This window comes from Lepidothrix coronata, unplaced genomic scaffold (genome assembly GCF_001604755.1).
Source record: "Lepidothrix coronata isolate B3197 unplaced genomic scaffold, Lepidothrix_coronata-1.0 Scaffold22, whole genome shotgun sequence".
In the NCBI taxonomy this organism is placed as follows: domain Eukaryota; kingdom Metazoa; phylum Chordata; class Aves; order Passeriformes; family Pipridae; genus Lepidothrix; species Lepidothrix coronata.
This window is the reverse complement of record NW_016690202.1, coordinates 5859798-5875434: the sequence shown is the minus strand read 5'-3', so window position 1 is coordinate 5875434 and position 15637 is coordinate 5859798. Positions and strand designations below refer to the sequence as shown.

General features: G+C 36.0%; 1 protein-coding gene across 2 annotated transcripts in view; it reads left to right on the top strand.

Moving 5' to 3' along the window:
- The window catches only part of GLIS3 (GLIS family zinc finger 3), a 175160-nt gene extending 159548 nt beyond the window's left edge, over positions 1 to 15612 (top strand). Inside the window, exon 9 of one of the 2 annotated variants that reach the window (XR_001873743.1) lies at positions 15139 to 15201. Coding sequence is in view for 1 of the 2 variants with exons in the window: in XM_017808301.1 (XP_017663790.1) it covers positions 15139 to 15233 (95 nt within the window). In the remaining variant the exon portion in view is untranslated. Of the gene's footprint in view, positions 1 to 15138 lie in introns of both variants that reach the window. The other variant, XM_017808301.1, reaches the window with a different exon arrangement.
- The last annotated feature ends 25 nt before the right edge of the window (positions 15613 to 15637 follow it).

Genomic DNA, 15637 nt, shown 5'->3' with positions numbered 1-15637 from the left:
TTTGTAGGGTGGCTGCAAGTGAAAGAGACTGCAAAGATAAAAATCTCCAGTATGACAAGTGATGGGTAAATTACGTTTTATTTCTTGGAATTTCTGGCTGTTTTGAGTCACAATCAACTGTAGTAAAACTGGGTCCAGATTTCAGTTTTTCATTAAGCATTCTGACCCCACTCAAAAACTTGCAAGAAATGATGGATTTTTAATTTATCCTATTATCTCAAAACAATAAAGCCTATTCTTTTTCTTCTTTGTAGTTTGAACAGTTATAACTATTTATGAGCACATTTTTACAAGTGTTGACTAAGAACACTTAATATATTCTTCTCAACCATGAAGGATATCATTAAAATTGCAAAAGCCTCACAGAAACTTCTGAGGTACTTTACTACCATTGATCTGTAAGCATAACTCATGCTGACTAATCTCCAAGACTAAATCCTACCCTAAACTTGGTCTAGTTTAACTGCAATGGCCTTTCACTAATAATGGTTTCTTTCTACTCTTATTTCTGACACTATCTACAATATTTTAATGTTTAGTAGTTTAAAGCACTTGAATTTAATTATATCATTTCACTATTTTTCTTAACTGATTTTTACTGATTTGGTTTTTGTGCAAAAGCCAAATCTTAATTCCTTTCCGTATTTACAGTTTCCAATAGAAGAACAAGACTGTTGAAATCACAGAGAATTTGTGCAATAATGGATCTTTGGATCAAAAACTTTTATACTATGTTCTTTCACTCTTCTCTTAAACCTTTTAACACCTGCTCTTTGTGACTTGTCCTTACTATACCAGACTGCTCAATTTCATTTTTGGAAGAGGACAATATTTTTATTTGGGAAGAAAAAGAAGGTCATTTATAAAGCAACAAAGTCCCCCACTTTTGAGGAAACCAAAATGAGAAACCAGTAATGCTAAGATTTAAAATCCCTACACAACTTAGTACTGGAATACATCTAAGTATTAAATTAAAATTTTCTTCAGTCTTTGATATGTAGATTATTTTACCTGATGCCAGAAGGTTACACTACATCAGTGGTTAATCAAGAAGCTGTTTACTAATCCCCATACTGGCATTTTTTGTGGTGGTTGACTTTACACAAAGAAGAAAAACATGAGAAAGCAATAAAACTTCATCAATTCATGCAAGACTTATTTACAGTTTGTTGAAAGTGTTTTTCTGGTACGATTTTATGCCTTGGTTTGATCTATGGTTTAGATGCCAAAACACAGTGGTGTAGATCACAGTTTAGTGTGTGAAGCACTTCAGGAGGAATACAAGCTGCCTGAAAGCTGTGTGGCTGGAGGAGTTTCTACCATTTTCTTGAACATGGGAAATGTCTAGTTTTTCCTTTAAAAAAGGAACCACCAGCTCACTTGGTGCAGATTTGCTCTGATATCATCAGAACTCCAACAGGCCCCAACAGCCTTTCAAACATCATGATTCTTGGTCATGTGTTCTTCCAGCTGCTGCAGAGCACCTCAGATAGGGCCCTGGACAACTCCATCAGAGAAGAGTCCAGGGTGGACCTACTTGCTGTCACTGAAACTGTGCTTGGCCCTGGGTCAACCCCAGGGTATCAAGTGACCAGTGGCAGGCAGATACCACATCTCAGGGTCTTCCCTGGCCCAATCCCTGCAATGCACAACCCATGGCAGATAGATTTCATCGGGACCCCCAAGTCAGACCATATTCAAGATGCATAAGTATTCAGAATTATTAATTGCAATTCTGTATCCTAGAAATGTAGTGTTATTAAAATATAGAATAAAACCTTTGGTGGATTTGAGAAGTGCTCTGGGCTGCAGGACACCCAAAAGGCAGCAGGAAAGATGATGTGCAATCAGAAACAGATGTCAAAGTCGGGACTTTTCTGGTTGGGTGAGCTGAAAGCAGGCAGTGGTGACAGAAAACACAGGTACAATTTCTTCTGGATGGAGAAGCAAAGAATATGGCTAGCACACGCTGATAAAGGTGACAGGACCTGTTGCAGTTTTTTATGTGAATTACAGATCAGCATACTGTGATGCTCCTTCCTCTTCCGTGAAATAAAAATGTATGACCATTTCCAGACAAGTGGGCAGCTTCCTTCCACTGAACAACTTTACAGGCTTGAATCCTGGCTTTGAATTGGTGACTTCAGCTAAAAAGTGTTCCTCTTTTATCTCATTTTTTAAAGGCTCAAGTTTATCATATTTTTCTTCCATTGTATCAATTACATCAATTTTAATTTTTTACTAACTTTTCTCTCCTCTTTGTTTGCTGAATGGAACGTCTCCAGGAGGCACATTTGTGTATCATAGATCAGTGCATCATATTCACAGGGTTTTGAAGAGATTACTGAAAGTTTTGCCTATGAAGTTGTAAAATTCTGCTTAGCAAGTTCTTAGTGGGCAAGCTTGTGCTATTTACCACAACAGGGAAGTCTGGAAAAACCTTAAGCAAGAAAGCAACAAACAGATTCTTCAAGTAATTGCAAATGCTCAATGTAAAAAACAAACAAACAAAAAAACCAACAAACCAAAACAAAACAAAAAAACCCCACCAGCCAACAAACACCCTAGCAACCTATGATCCTTTTGTAAAAGAATTTAAACATCCAGAACAAACCAGTGCAATGCTTCCAGTTACAAAGAAGAAAAAAGAGAAAGTTAAAATCTGGGGAAGCTGAAGCTGAAGATCAAGACTGAGATTAGGGAAGCATTGAGAGCTTTTGACAAGAAGAACAGGAAAATCACTCATTTCTCTTAAGTATAGCACCAGGTAAACCTTTTAAAGCAGAGTAATGGAAGTGGCTAAGGTGAAGTGGCTGGCTAGTCTTTTATCCAGAACACTTTAATCCTAGCAGTATCTATAACAGAGAGCACTGAACAGCAAAAATCTCTCACCATAGACATTTGGGTTTGAAGAAAGCATATGACAGCCTTTGGCAAATTTCGGAGCATCATATCCCTGGAACAACTTGAAATGTTATTACATGATGTCAAAATGAATTAACAATGTCAGGGCTTTACATACAGGTGCAGCAAGTACTTTTAAAGGAAGCACAATGACCTTTAGTGTAGTTTTGGGATCAAACTTCCAGTCTCTCACTTCTCACTTTTGACATTGGATTTGTAATGAAAAACTTGTTGAGACAGAGTTTGGCATAATAATGGCAAATTAGGAAAGACATTTTGACATCCTGATTAATAGTTTTTTAAAATATAGACTCCAACAGCTATTAGGCAAATAACAAAGGACTCTAAAATGCTGCAAACAGCAGAACTGATAATTGTTTATAAAAAAAACCCAAAGCAAATCTAATGAAAGCTCTAGAAGATTCTTAATTGAAGTGCTACCAAATAGCAAAGAAATACAGTTGCCATACCTTAACAGTAAACTGTCAGTCAAAGCAAACAGCACAAATTGGAAATATAGCAACTTCAATAACTATCTTAAATTACAGCTTAATTAATAAACTACTGATCTTCAATTCTAAAAGCGTTTCTGCTTGGAAGCTAACTCAAGAAGTAGATAGGTGTCTAAATGCTTTTGAAAGCAAATGCCTCAGAAAATTACTTTGACAAATCAAAAGGTTTCAAAATGTTTTTAAGAGTTCAACAGCTTATTTTAAAAGCTATTTGGAAGGGATGTCAAGGATATACGATACATGTGAAAATATGCTGCTGCATGTTAGCCAGGTATTAGCAGTCAGCTGAAGAAATTCCAGTACTGCGTAACATTTAATGAAGCAAACTATAATGCACTTCAAGTAAAGGACATGCAAAAATAGATGGCAGAATCCATATTTAGAACACTAAAAATCTTCTCATCCTTCCTCTTTCTTTGAAACTCGCCTCTTTCTTTAAAACTTGAGAAGAAACTCTCAAGCCAAAGTTACAGATTTGCACAAGTACTTCAGAGAATGTTATAGTTTTTCTACACATAACACAGGGAAAAAAAGCTGAAACAATCCAAAACCTAGGTTTTTTCTTTAAGAGTCAGCAAAGAATGTGCATGGGAAGTAGTATGATGACTACTCACTCTTTTGTGCTATTGTACTTTCTAGGGCTATTGCTTGCTTCTGAGAATTAATTTTATCTGTTTTGGCCTCCTACTATTTAAAAAAGTTTGGCTTTGGTATATTTATCTTTTCCTCATATAATCCAACCATTTTCAGGGTAATAGTCTACTGAGTTAATTACTTCTAAAAAGTAAACTTACTCTTTTGTTTAATGTGGCTTCCACACTTGTCCAAAGAAACCCCCCCAAATCTTTTTCTATGCATTTGCACAGAATTGCAGCAGTTAATTTAAAGACTGGTTTTATGCTGTTTACTTCAAATTATGGTAATGTTTTTTTCCCGCAGTTAAAGAAAAGAAAACCAAAACGAAGAAAAATGAACAAAAACCCCAAACAAAAACCCCAAACAAAAACATACAAAACCCCAAACAGAAACCAAAAACCCAACAAACAAAAAAAGAAAGCACCACAAAACCAAAAATGAAACCCACACATGTATGAAAAGTGAAGTTGAATAACTTCAAGCCAGTTCTGTAAAGACAATCAAGGACAAAAACAGTCTTAAAATCAATATACTGTTTGCTTTCTAAATGGAGCTTCAACTAAGAAATCTTTATTAAACAGAACAAATAAACAAAAGCATCTAAACAATAGCATTGTTCTTTCTGCAGAGCAGTTTCAGTTGTAATATTGCTCTTCTGTAAGGCATGGCAAGATACAATGTAACACTTACTTAATCAGAAGGAGTCATAGAATCATAGCAAGTATTATTCACTGTTACTCTAATAATTTTCTTTCCACTGTTCTTTCCTTCTCCAGCACAGAACTGTTTTTTACTCTGGGGAGTGCACAGAGAATTACATACTAGTACACACATTCATGAAAGGACGTAAGCCTTACTCAACTTGTAAGAAGTCTTCTCATAGTTCAAAATGTCAACTTAAGTATTATTACACTCCAGATATAATGGAGTCTGCAACATATTCCATTGTTACAATTTCACAGATAACATGATAGTGCACCAGTGTGCTACTTTTGACTCTTTTACAGTTTCACAAATGAAAGACAAGTAAAGACAAACTGCTTGCCTGTCAGGAAACAAAAAGCCTCACAACAAAATAGCAAACACACACACATACCACCACCACAGCCAAAACCTAGATTACCTGTGTGTTTGTAAATGGGAATATTTTGTAAATGTCTATACATACATAATTATATGTTGCCTTGAGTCTGTCCTAGGACAGAGATTGAATTTGTTTTTCCAAGTTAGTTGTCTCAGAGATGGTTCCAAAGAGTAATTGAAATTCTCCCTTTGCCAAAAGAAATTTCTTTCTATTAGTTACCATTCATTAATGAACTGAATATAAAAGGAGGTGAGAAGGAAATATTTCATTGAAAATTACTATCAAGAACATGGTGTAGCTAGGCTCAGAGAAAGAGGGTGTTTTTGTCATTTGCTATATTTCTGATTCTTATAAATGTTTTTTCACAGTGTGTATGCAAAAGAATTTAATTTAAGCTTTCTTAGGTCCAACAGAAGGAGTCAGACAGCATAACCCAAGTTTGACAGACATATCTGTTAAACAATGCAATACAGCTTTGGCTTTGCTGGAGACTGACATTTGGTGAGCCTGATGCTGCAGCCTGGCATGGCTGTATATCTGCTCCTTATCTGTAGAAGTTCTTATTGTATAAAATGACGCAGAGTGAGATCTGAGCTGAGTGCAGATGCACCAATAGCTTGTAGCCTTCTGCTTATCCCCAACTTTCATAACTGAAAGTTGAAAACCCCCTATATTCTTAATCAGTGACTTTTCAGAGCTGAGCTGAGCAAGGCCTGCTTATAAAAAGTTAAACTGGCAGAGTCTTCAGGTATCTGTTTGCTGCCATTATTCCTCAAGAGGCAGAATGGCTTGACAAGTGTATAAGGAGTATTGACACCACTTGAGCTATTTCCTCAGTGTTGCCAAGTAACTATTCTGAGATCTGTGAGATATAACCAGGCAAGAGGCTGCTGGCAAAACATTTTTTCCTGGGTGTGGTTTTGTAGTATTCCACTAGTTTTATCTCAGGGTTACTGTGGAAAACACTTAAACTTACAAAGATGCCATTGTCTATCAACAGCATCAAAGAAGGTGATTAAAGGCATTAGAAGTACCTTAATTAGTGTTTTCCTTTTTGGGAGCGAGAGGCTGTATTGCTACCACATATATAGTTGCCATAAACATATATATTTATAAAGCATAAGAGGGAAATTCTGCATAGGTAAAGATCAGAGCAGATGGGAAAAACTGGAAATTATTAGCATGTTCTTTTACACATTGAGTGTATTTCATGACAGCCACTCATTTGCTGAACGCTTTCCTGCTTATATCTTTATGAGACACTTATTTCATAAGATTACAAATGAAATTATAATCAGACAACCTCTAATTTTTAATTTAAATTATCTTTCATTGATTTTCCAACCAAGTAAAATCCGTTGCAAAACGTATTGAAACTGGTCTCAAAAAACAAATGTACCAAGTACTGTGTTGACATTTCACTCACTGCTGTATCCTACTTCAGTTCTCTTACTCTTGGCCTCACCCATTAAATTGATGCTTTTTAAAAGCAAGCACTTAATATTATTAATTAAACAAACCTACAAATCCTTTATTGAAATAGGAATGGTTAATCAGCTGGTTAAATCAATACTGCTGCATTAATCAGGTTTTCCGTCTGATTACCTTGAGCCCATTGTGACCATCTTGGTAAATCAGACATAGGAGTATGTCATCATTTTGAGACTTTAAAAAAGTTCATAAGGGAACTTATGGAATATACGGGACATATGGAAACTGTGTTAAAAAGGAATATTTTTGTTGTTTTTTCCTATATTTTAAGTCTGCTTTTGCACATGGCTCTCTTACTTTACTATTTTAATAATTTCTCCTGTCAAGCTCCTTATCATAAAAGCATTTGAAGATTTTAGTGATACATGTAGACAAAAATATATATAAAGAGCTAGATAAGGACCTAAGAAACCTAAAGTGCTGGCAAGCATTTATATGATAATTGTTATGAATGTGTTACAAATAAGAGCACAAAAGTGCAAAAAAGATGAGTGTAAAAATTGTCTCTCAGGCAATGGGGTACCTGTGTTAGATGTCTCCTTCCTGAGGAATGTTTCTGGGAGTAAAGGCAACACTATGGTTTACTTTTCTAACTTAGCTATTTCTAAATGTTTCTGTCAGTCAGGTCTCACTTGAACATTTTTGAATGCCATTGGCCAGTTTTAAACAAATGTGACATAGGTACCAATAATTATAACTCTTGCAGATGCACTTAAAATAGGGCAAAGAAGAGAAAATGAATCAGTACTCTAGTGATTCACTGACAGGATGAACCCAATTTGTCTTTAGAAACTGAAAATCTATAGAGAAAAATTCTCCTTATAGGACGAATTTTAATATGAGTGCATCTGTTTCAAGATACAAAATAATGCAAGCATGAAACAGAAACCATAGGAAATAATGATTTACTGCTCGTGGATGCTTCAGGTGTGGGGAAATTCTGAAGGTAGCTGATGTCTCAGGAGAAAGGTATGCCTTACAGAGAATTTAGAGGTCCTGTGGAAAGAGAATAATCCATGTAACAAAGGTTTGGTATTTAATCTAATGGAAGTGAGGAGATACAATAGGAAGCAATGACAAAATTTGGAGCAGCTAGTAAGTTACCTCCAACTTTTAGCCATGACGGAGTAATGCCAGGACATTTTTTTATTGTCTGAACAGTGATCTGTCAGGATCATTTATCTTCCTGACAAGCTAATATAATCCTTTAATTATACTACCTGATATCTCAGCCTTTTAGAAATAATTTTCTGTACCATAGACTCCTGGGGTAGGGAGCTGCCATCATTCACTAGCAGAAATAGGGCCAGAAAAGCACTCAGACTGAATCTTCTGGTTTTGCTGCTGCCACACAACACTTAGCTCTCACTGACTCTCTTGCCTAGCTTGGATTAAGAAGTAGATCCCAAAGTGCCTGACAACGCAAGTTAAACTCTTTTCAGTTTATGTCCGAGTCTTTGAAGTTGATGGAGAGCATATTTGATAATTCAGAATCAACGAGTTTTGTCCAGGAGAATATGTACTTCATACAGTGCTTTAGTGACCCAAGCCTACCAATAACATGAATCACACTGACATTACACTGCATTCTTTATCCCCAGCAGTATGGATTTCACCTGATGCTGAAAAAGTAGTTACTAGAAGTGTTTCATTAGGAAAATGCAGATCTGCTTTCTTCATTGCTACTGTCTTTGTGAGAGGTTATAATGCAGACAGATCTGAAAAGTGATTTTTTTCTGCTGTAAAAACAGTTCAGAACCCAGAGCAAGACCAGATTTGCACCTAATGCAAGTTTTGCTACTTTATCCCATATTTTTTTTTACAAATATCTACAAGGGACAAATAGATGTTATGGCTCTTGCATTTGCTAATAGTTTCATTTAAACTATTTGCTAACTGAGAAATAATAGTGATAAAAAATTTCTCTTGGACCAAGTTGTCTGCCAAAGCAACCACCGTGGTCTTAAATAGTTGGAATAAGTCTTCAGAATGCTTTCTGTAGTTATCATAGACAGAGCAACAGGGCTGTAAGAGGGTACATGAACTTTTCCAAATGTCAAATCCTGAAGGAAGCTGTGAAATGGCATCTTTCAGTTCACCTCAGCAGACAAAGAAAATCCAGACCTTTGATGACCCCTGGTGAATAAACTAAGCACTGCATTTAAATTATAAGTCAAGACATACTAGGAAGAACAGTTCGATTATTACTGTCATGAAAAAACAAAGAAAAGCAGTAAGAAAAGGACACGTCCTTTTATGACATGCCAAAGAAAACAGCTCTTCTGCAGCTGGACTAGCACCAAACTTGAGAGATATACAAGATATTATGCTATCTTAAACAGGTTTAAGCTAATGAACTTCCTGCATCCCTGTTTAAAAAAAAATAAATAAAAAAAAAAGGGTCAAGCTATCAGATGAAAATTATTTTACTGTACAAATACCCTATTTCTATTATGACTCACAGAAGAGGAATCTTTAAATAGTACAGCAATCACAAGGAGCTTTGTGAATCCAGACACTTCCTGCACTGTGAGATATTGGTTAGGGCACTGAGCACATTCCTGCTGTCCCTGTCCACCCCAGCTCTTTCTGGGTTAAGCCTGTGTTACATTCTTCCTTTTGGAGTCATATATTAATGATGACAAGTCCTTCATCAAACAGACTCAATGACTGTGCATTCCTTGCACAATAGTTAAAGGAGATGTAGAGTTATAGAATTATTTACCTCTTTTTCCTTAAATATAGCAATTTCTACAATGACTAAATATGGAATATAAACTCCTCTTTAAAAGGACAGCATGATGTAGGCTGTTGCCTTGCAAACTGTTCTGCATAGGCTGTAGTAAAGAAAGGTGTACCCATCTGGAACTGTGACTGAAATGATACTTTTTGGTTTGGTTTATTTTAAAGAAAGAAGCTGAAATCTGAGAATTAATTGTATGTAACTGTTATTTCATCAAGGAAATGCATATAAAGTTGAAAGTGTCTAACCTAAGTAAAAAGTATATCTATCTTACAGCTAAAATAAATAACTTATTATAGGTAAGCAATATATTTCATTTCCAGTGAGTCCCAAACTCAAGTATTTTATGTACAACACAGTCCAGACGTAGACATTTCTCAACCATTCATGGTTTTTTTGCAATGAAATCTAGCACATATGTAGAAGACACAAGATAACTGCAAACTTAAAGCTGAAGTGAAGGACTATTTTTGCAAGAGAATAAAAAGGGAAGCACTCAATCACCAGAGTTTAGACATAACATCTTCATTTACCAGTTGTATATTTTATCAATAATATTCATACCGTTAAAGGGACTGAACAATTTCATAATGTGTCAGTGGCATCTTTGCAGGCAATTCTGAGTTTCACACATGGTTTAAATTCCCTGTCTCTCTTCTCCATTGTATTAGGTTCCAGTCTAACAAAGCCAGACAAATTTATTTCTCACCAGAAATTTCAGAAATATTAGAGAAAACTAAGTCTTTATTGGAAAATCATGGAATTAATCAATTTGTTTAGGAAAGCAGGACCTGGGAAAGGTGAAGGATCACTTGCAGCTCCAGCAGATGCTGCAAAAAGCATGGAAGGTGTTATCTCCCACCCAGCAGCTCTTTTCAGGAGAAGGAATGCAGGCAGAACTGGGAAAGAGAGCATCCCTGAAAGGGATGTGCAAAAGCATATTCCCTTCTAACTGCTGAACTGTAGAAAGGAGTGTCAAAGCATGAGTTTCCCACATTTCTTGAGGAAGCTAGGCTTGCCTTGCACCTTTCTTCTAGATGTTCGCCAGTTAAAGGAGGGCAGCTCTCAGGAACAAAAGAATCTCATATTTCTGCCAAAACTTATTAAAACACAGCATTTTTGTCTCTATCCTAGACAAAAATGGTTTCAGACTCAGAAAACATTGACACCAAAAATTAACAGTAAAGCCAGCCACAAACACAAAATCAACTTTTCTCCATCAGGCTAATCTGCCAACTTTGATTAACCTTCAGCTGTGTCCTTCAGCTGTGAGGGACAATTCAAAGATAACCTCTGATGCTATATACATGTCTTGGGCTGTCACTTGACATTTTAGGTTACAGTTTCATGTGATCCAACCCTATGTGTAAAAGTGTTGCAAGGAAACTCTACCAATGTTCTCCCAAACAAGTCAATAACATAATAGGGGTGGGTGAGGAAACCTCTTGTGGTATTTAATGGTTGTTTTTTTCATTCTGAATCAGTACATTACGCAACTGAAAGCACTGACCTAATAGCTAGCAGTGGTGCTGACATAATGAAAGGGGAAAATAAGGGCCTCAGGAAAGTACCCCTTCAGTCTGAACACTAGAACTGTATTATCATCCGGTAGGTGGTTTAGGATAGAGATGCACACTGAGAATATGTTGTCTGCATAATTAATTTACATGGATAGGTATTGAGTCACCTGAGGATGACAACAAAATCCGTGAAGATACAGATCTTTGCGGGTTTTCTCTACGAATAGGAAAAACGTAAAATACTTACAGATACATACATAGGAAAAAAACAGAGGAATCCAACCAGACATCATTACTGTCCTCACAAAATATTTCTCCACATTTAAATTAGATAAGCACTGCAGCCCAATGCCATGAAATAAGGCCCTGAAGACTGGGCAATCTTTAACAATAAGCACATATTTTTTATATTTGTATCTGTCCACATATACATTTTTTTCATGCACCAAATACACTGTGATTTGACTTTTATAGACACTGTTCATTATTTATAAACACTAAATACTGTTTTCAACTTCTCTAAGAAAGTTTCTCTAAGAAAATTTCATGGTTCTAGCAACAGGAATTAATATAATCTGATTGCTCAATAAGGGAGCAATTACCATTAGTAGATGCTAGGCCTCTCTTACAGCTATAGTTTTTCTGTTGGAACTTGACAGTAGGTTTATTGAATTAAATGTGTCTAAGATACAAACTATTTGTATCACTTCATATGACTTGTATAGATCAGTTTCAGTTTTTTTTCTGTAGCCCACTGTGAAAAGAAAAATAATGTTGTCTCAATTTCTTTTATAGTGTGCTCTTCTTGGTGAAAAAAAGTAAAATGTAATATTTCAATCATATAAAAGACTCCTTTCTCTGAAACTTCTGGAGAATCAAAAGTGGAAAAAACATTATTTTTGCAAATGTAAATCTAATTATCTTACCAATTGCCACAATTCAGGGCAGTGTGATTTGGGCTGATATTTATAAGGATGTATAGGTGTAAGAAGTTTCATTGCCTGATCTCACAAACTGAAAGGGACACTTTCAGACTAAAACCCATGTTTTTAAAAATCTTTTGTAAAAATTTCTATTAAAAAATACCTTTTATTTGGATCACTTTTGATGGCTCTTTTTCTTTTTTGTTCAATTTGAAAAATAAAAGCAGACCAGGCAGATTCATTTTTGTGTGCATTTATTTTAACATGCTGTCTCACATGCAGTAATACAATATTGTGGCATTTGAGCTGAAATCCCCAGCAGAAATATGTTTACTTTCAATGCATTCTACTATTACAAACTGTTTTTCAAACATCTTAAAACAGTAAGTACAATTTATGATTAATCCCCTTGCATCATTGAATATCCTTTAAACTCACAAAGTGAGAAAGATTCCTTGTCACTACTGTGATATACTTCATTCTGATTTATGACTCTTTTCCCCCTCATTATTGACTGCACTTTCCCCTCTTGATTGAAACTTGTACAGACTACTTTAAAAAGATAAGAAATTACTATTGCAAAACTGCAAAAATTAGTGGTGTGTTTCAGTTGCTGCTTGTAGTACTCAAAAGTACTTCATGGGTTTTCCGTTTCTATCCCTCTTTTTAAAGTCAGCTCTCTTTCATGCCCTTCTTAAAGTATTTGGAATTTTTTTACATACTGCCTAAATGACAAGTTTTTGACCAGACAACCAGTGCAACTTAATGAATTTTGAGATACTGTGATAAGGTGATTGCCTTATTGTCAACTGCAACATTCTGCTTGGAGCTCCAGGACAAAATGAAAAGTCAGCTGCAAGTCATTCCAAACTGATCAGTACATTTGCATGTGCATAGCAATACAGTTTCCTATTATGAGGTCATTGCTCATGCAGAAGGCACCTGAATACTCACATGCATTCTTAGAATACAGATAATAGTAGGTCTTGTAGTTCTCTAGGACATTGTTATTATATCCTTCAGTGAGAGATCATTGAATATGTGTTGTTTTGTAATGCATGCCAAATAGTGACTTCTATACATTATCTCAATGCTTTTCAGAAATGAGCATTGAAATTTGAAGAGATTTTTTTCTGAAGCCAAAACATTCCAGAGACGCAGAACACTATTCCAGATAGATATTTATTTTGTAGGTTATACAAGGCCTTGAGCAACCTGGTGTAGTGGGAGCTGTGCCTGCCCAGGGCAAGGGATGGTTGGGACTAGATGATCTTTAAGGTCCCTTCCAACCCTTAACATTCTATGATTCTATGATTATATTATTTAGAAAAAGATCTGAGTTCAACCTTAAGCCAGTATGTATAACAATGCTTTAAAAAGGTCAGTTGCTGTCAGTCAGGGGTCTTTTTTCGTGAATTTTAAACCTAAAAATATATGGTAGATTGTTAGATTAGTTTGAGAATCCACTACAGAATATAGACTGCAGAATTACTCTGATGCTATAGGTATAATCTGTCAGTGATGTACATTGCATTTATCAATATTAATTTGTATAAATTGCAGCTGCAAAAGTATCAAGCAAAAAAATCATAAAAGAATGGAAGGATCTAAAGATTGAAGGTACATCTGATGGGTGGGGCTGAACATCTTATTTGAACCTGCTGTTAAAAATCTTTATCGGTGAAAAAGTATCATGTCTTAGCTTTTAGGTAAAAACCCAACACAACTCAATCCAACAAAAAAACCTAAAACAAGCAAACAAACAAAACCCCCACAAGCCAACCAACCAACAACAACAACAACAAAAGAAAAGAACCCACAGTCCACCAACCCCCAAGTTCCAGATTGCAGACTTTGATGAAAAATGTAAATGTCTCTGAGGAAAAAAAACCAAACCCTTCCCTTTTTTTATTATTAATTGTCAACAAGCTACAGTTGTGCTGTGTGCTACCTGCAGTTCTACCATCCTTAACATCAAATATTTATTGCAAAAGATGTGCTTTAATTTTAAATGGCCTAATGCAAATTTGCTGTCTCAGTGTAAAGTCCTGCAGGACACAGGACACAGGCTGCTTTTATCACCTTTTAGGAAGTAGGTTAAAAATGCCTTGTCTCAAATAGGATTTACATTTAGATGGTCAAATTCTGGTGCTGCTTCTTAACAAAAAATGCACAATTGTCTTAGTGAAGACAGTCTCACTCATCAAAGATTGTACTACCAGTATATCTATGTATTTATCGATGTATCTATCTATAGATATCTACATACTTGTCTATATTTATCTATATTAAATATATTAGTTAATAACTTACTGTTATAAGGGTTGACTGAATGTAGTCTGAAAGTGGAAATATTTTTGTCATCTTTCTTAACAGCTTTCCTACGCATGGCCCTTCCTATGTGCATCTTTCAGTCCCAGCTAGAGCAGGGTGATCCTCACTGCAGAATACCTTCTCAGTTGTCTGTCTGGAGTGCTAGCTCTTACATATAGAACCCAGGGCAAAACTGGGTTTTGTTTACTGAAAAGCTAGTTACTACTGGATTTAAAACAAATGTCATCCAAACTGCAGGTTATATTTATATTGTTGCCTTAAGAGATCATGGAGAAAAAAACTCCAGGCCAATTTAGTATATAAGATAAAGAGAGCAGGTCCTTTAGTTAGGCCTGAGGCCAGAGGAATACACATGACACACGCTCCCCAGACTGTGGTTTTAGGATTTTATGATAAGGTCCATCAAATCCCAGATTTGTCCACCCTCGGTTCTGCTCAATTCAGCCCCCCAACACACCCCTTTGGGTTTGGGGTCTTTGGACCCCTTCTTCCTCATCTTCATCTTCTTTGCGGCACATACAGTCCCTGGAGCTTCTCCAAAGTTCTGGGCTTGAAGGTCACTGTGTCTGTGTGATATCTTCTGATCCAAGCTTTTCTACAATTCTACCTTGAAAAGAAGACTAAACACGCTAACAGAATTTAGAGGGATTGATATGGAATGGGATAATAGGGTTGGATATGTGTAAACATTATGCTACAGGGTAAGGGATATAAAACAGCTACATTAAAATCTACATTCACTACACAACTACTTCTAAAATCTACAGAAGTTAAAAAATCCAAAAAGCTCTGAAACATCAATATTATATTTAGGTTATATTTATGTTATATTTAGAACAGGCAGCTGGTACAACATACATGTTGTGACTGACTAAGATCCCATCCCTGCCTCTTTTTTCTAAAAGACTGCAGAGCTCAGTAAGTTTCTGTCAGTCCCATAACAAAAGAGCCAAAGGCATCTTGGCTGTAATTAACTGTTCTCCTGTTTCAGGTCAGCAGAAGAAGAAGCAGTCCAAGAAAGATACTTGTGCAGGAGGTCCAGTGTCCAATTTAGAGATGTCTGTACCTTCTGAAGGCCAAAGGTAAGGTGGCAAAGGCCTCTAAAGTCAGGAGTAGTGTAAAAGAGAGCAGTGACATACCAGTACAATTGCTTTGTTTCACCCTGCAGAGAATACAACTAGATCCCAATCCCCCATCACCATTTTGCCCTCGAGAAGAATGAAAATATAATTCTCCATTCTTTTTCTTCTTTCCTCTGGTCTACCTTAAAGGAAAAAATAGTATTTCCCCACCTTATTGTACCTTTTAATCTAGACATTCTTACTATTGCCTAATTACTAGCATTTTCCAAAACAACTATTTTCTTTTAATAATTTAATTTAAATGGCTGCAGAAATATGCCAAAAAGGAACCTCATATAGTTCAGAAAAAGAAAATGCTGAATGCTGCATCTGGGGAGGAATAACCTTGTGCACCAACACGTGGGGCAG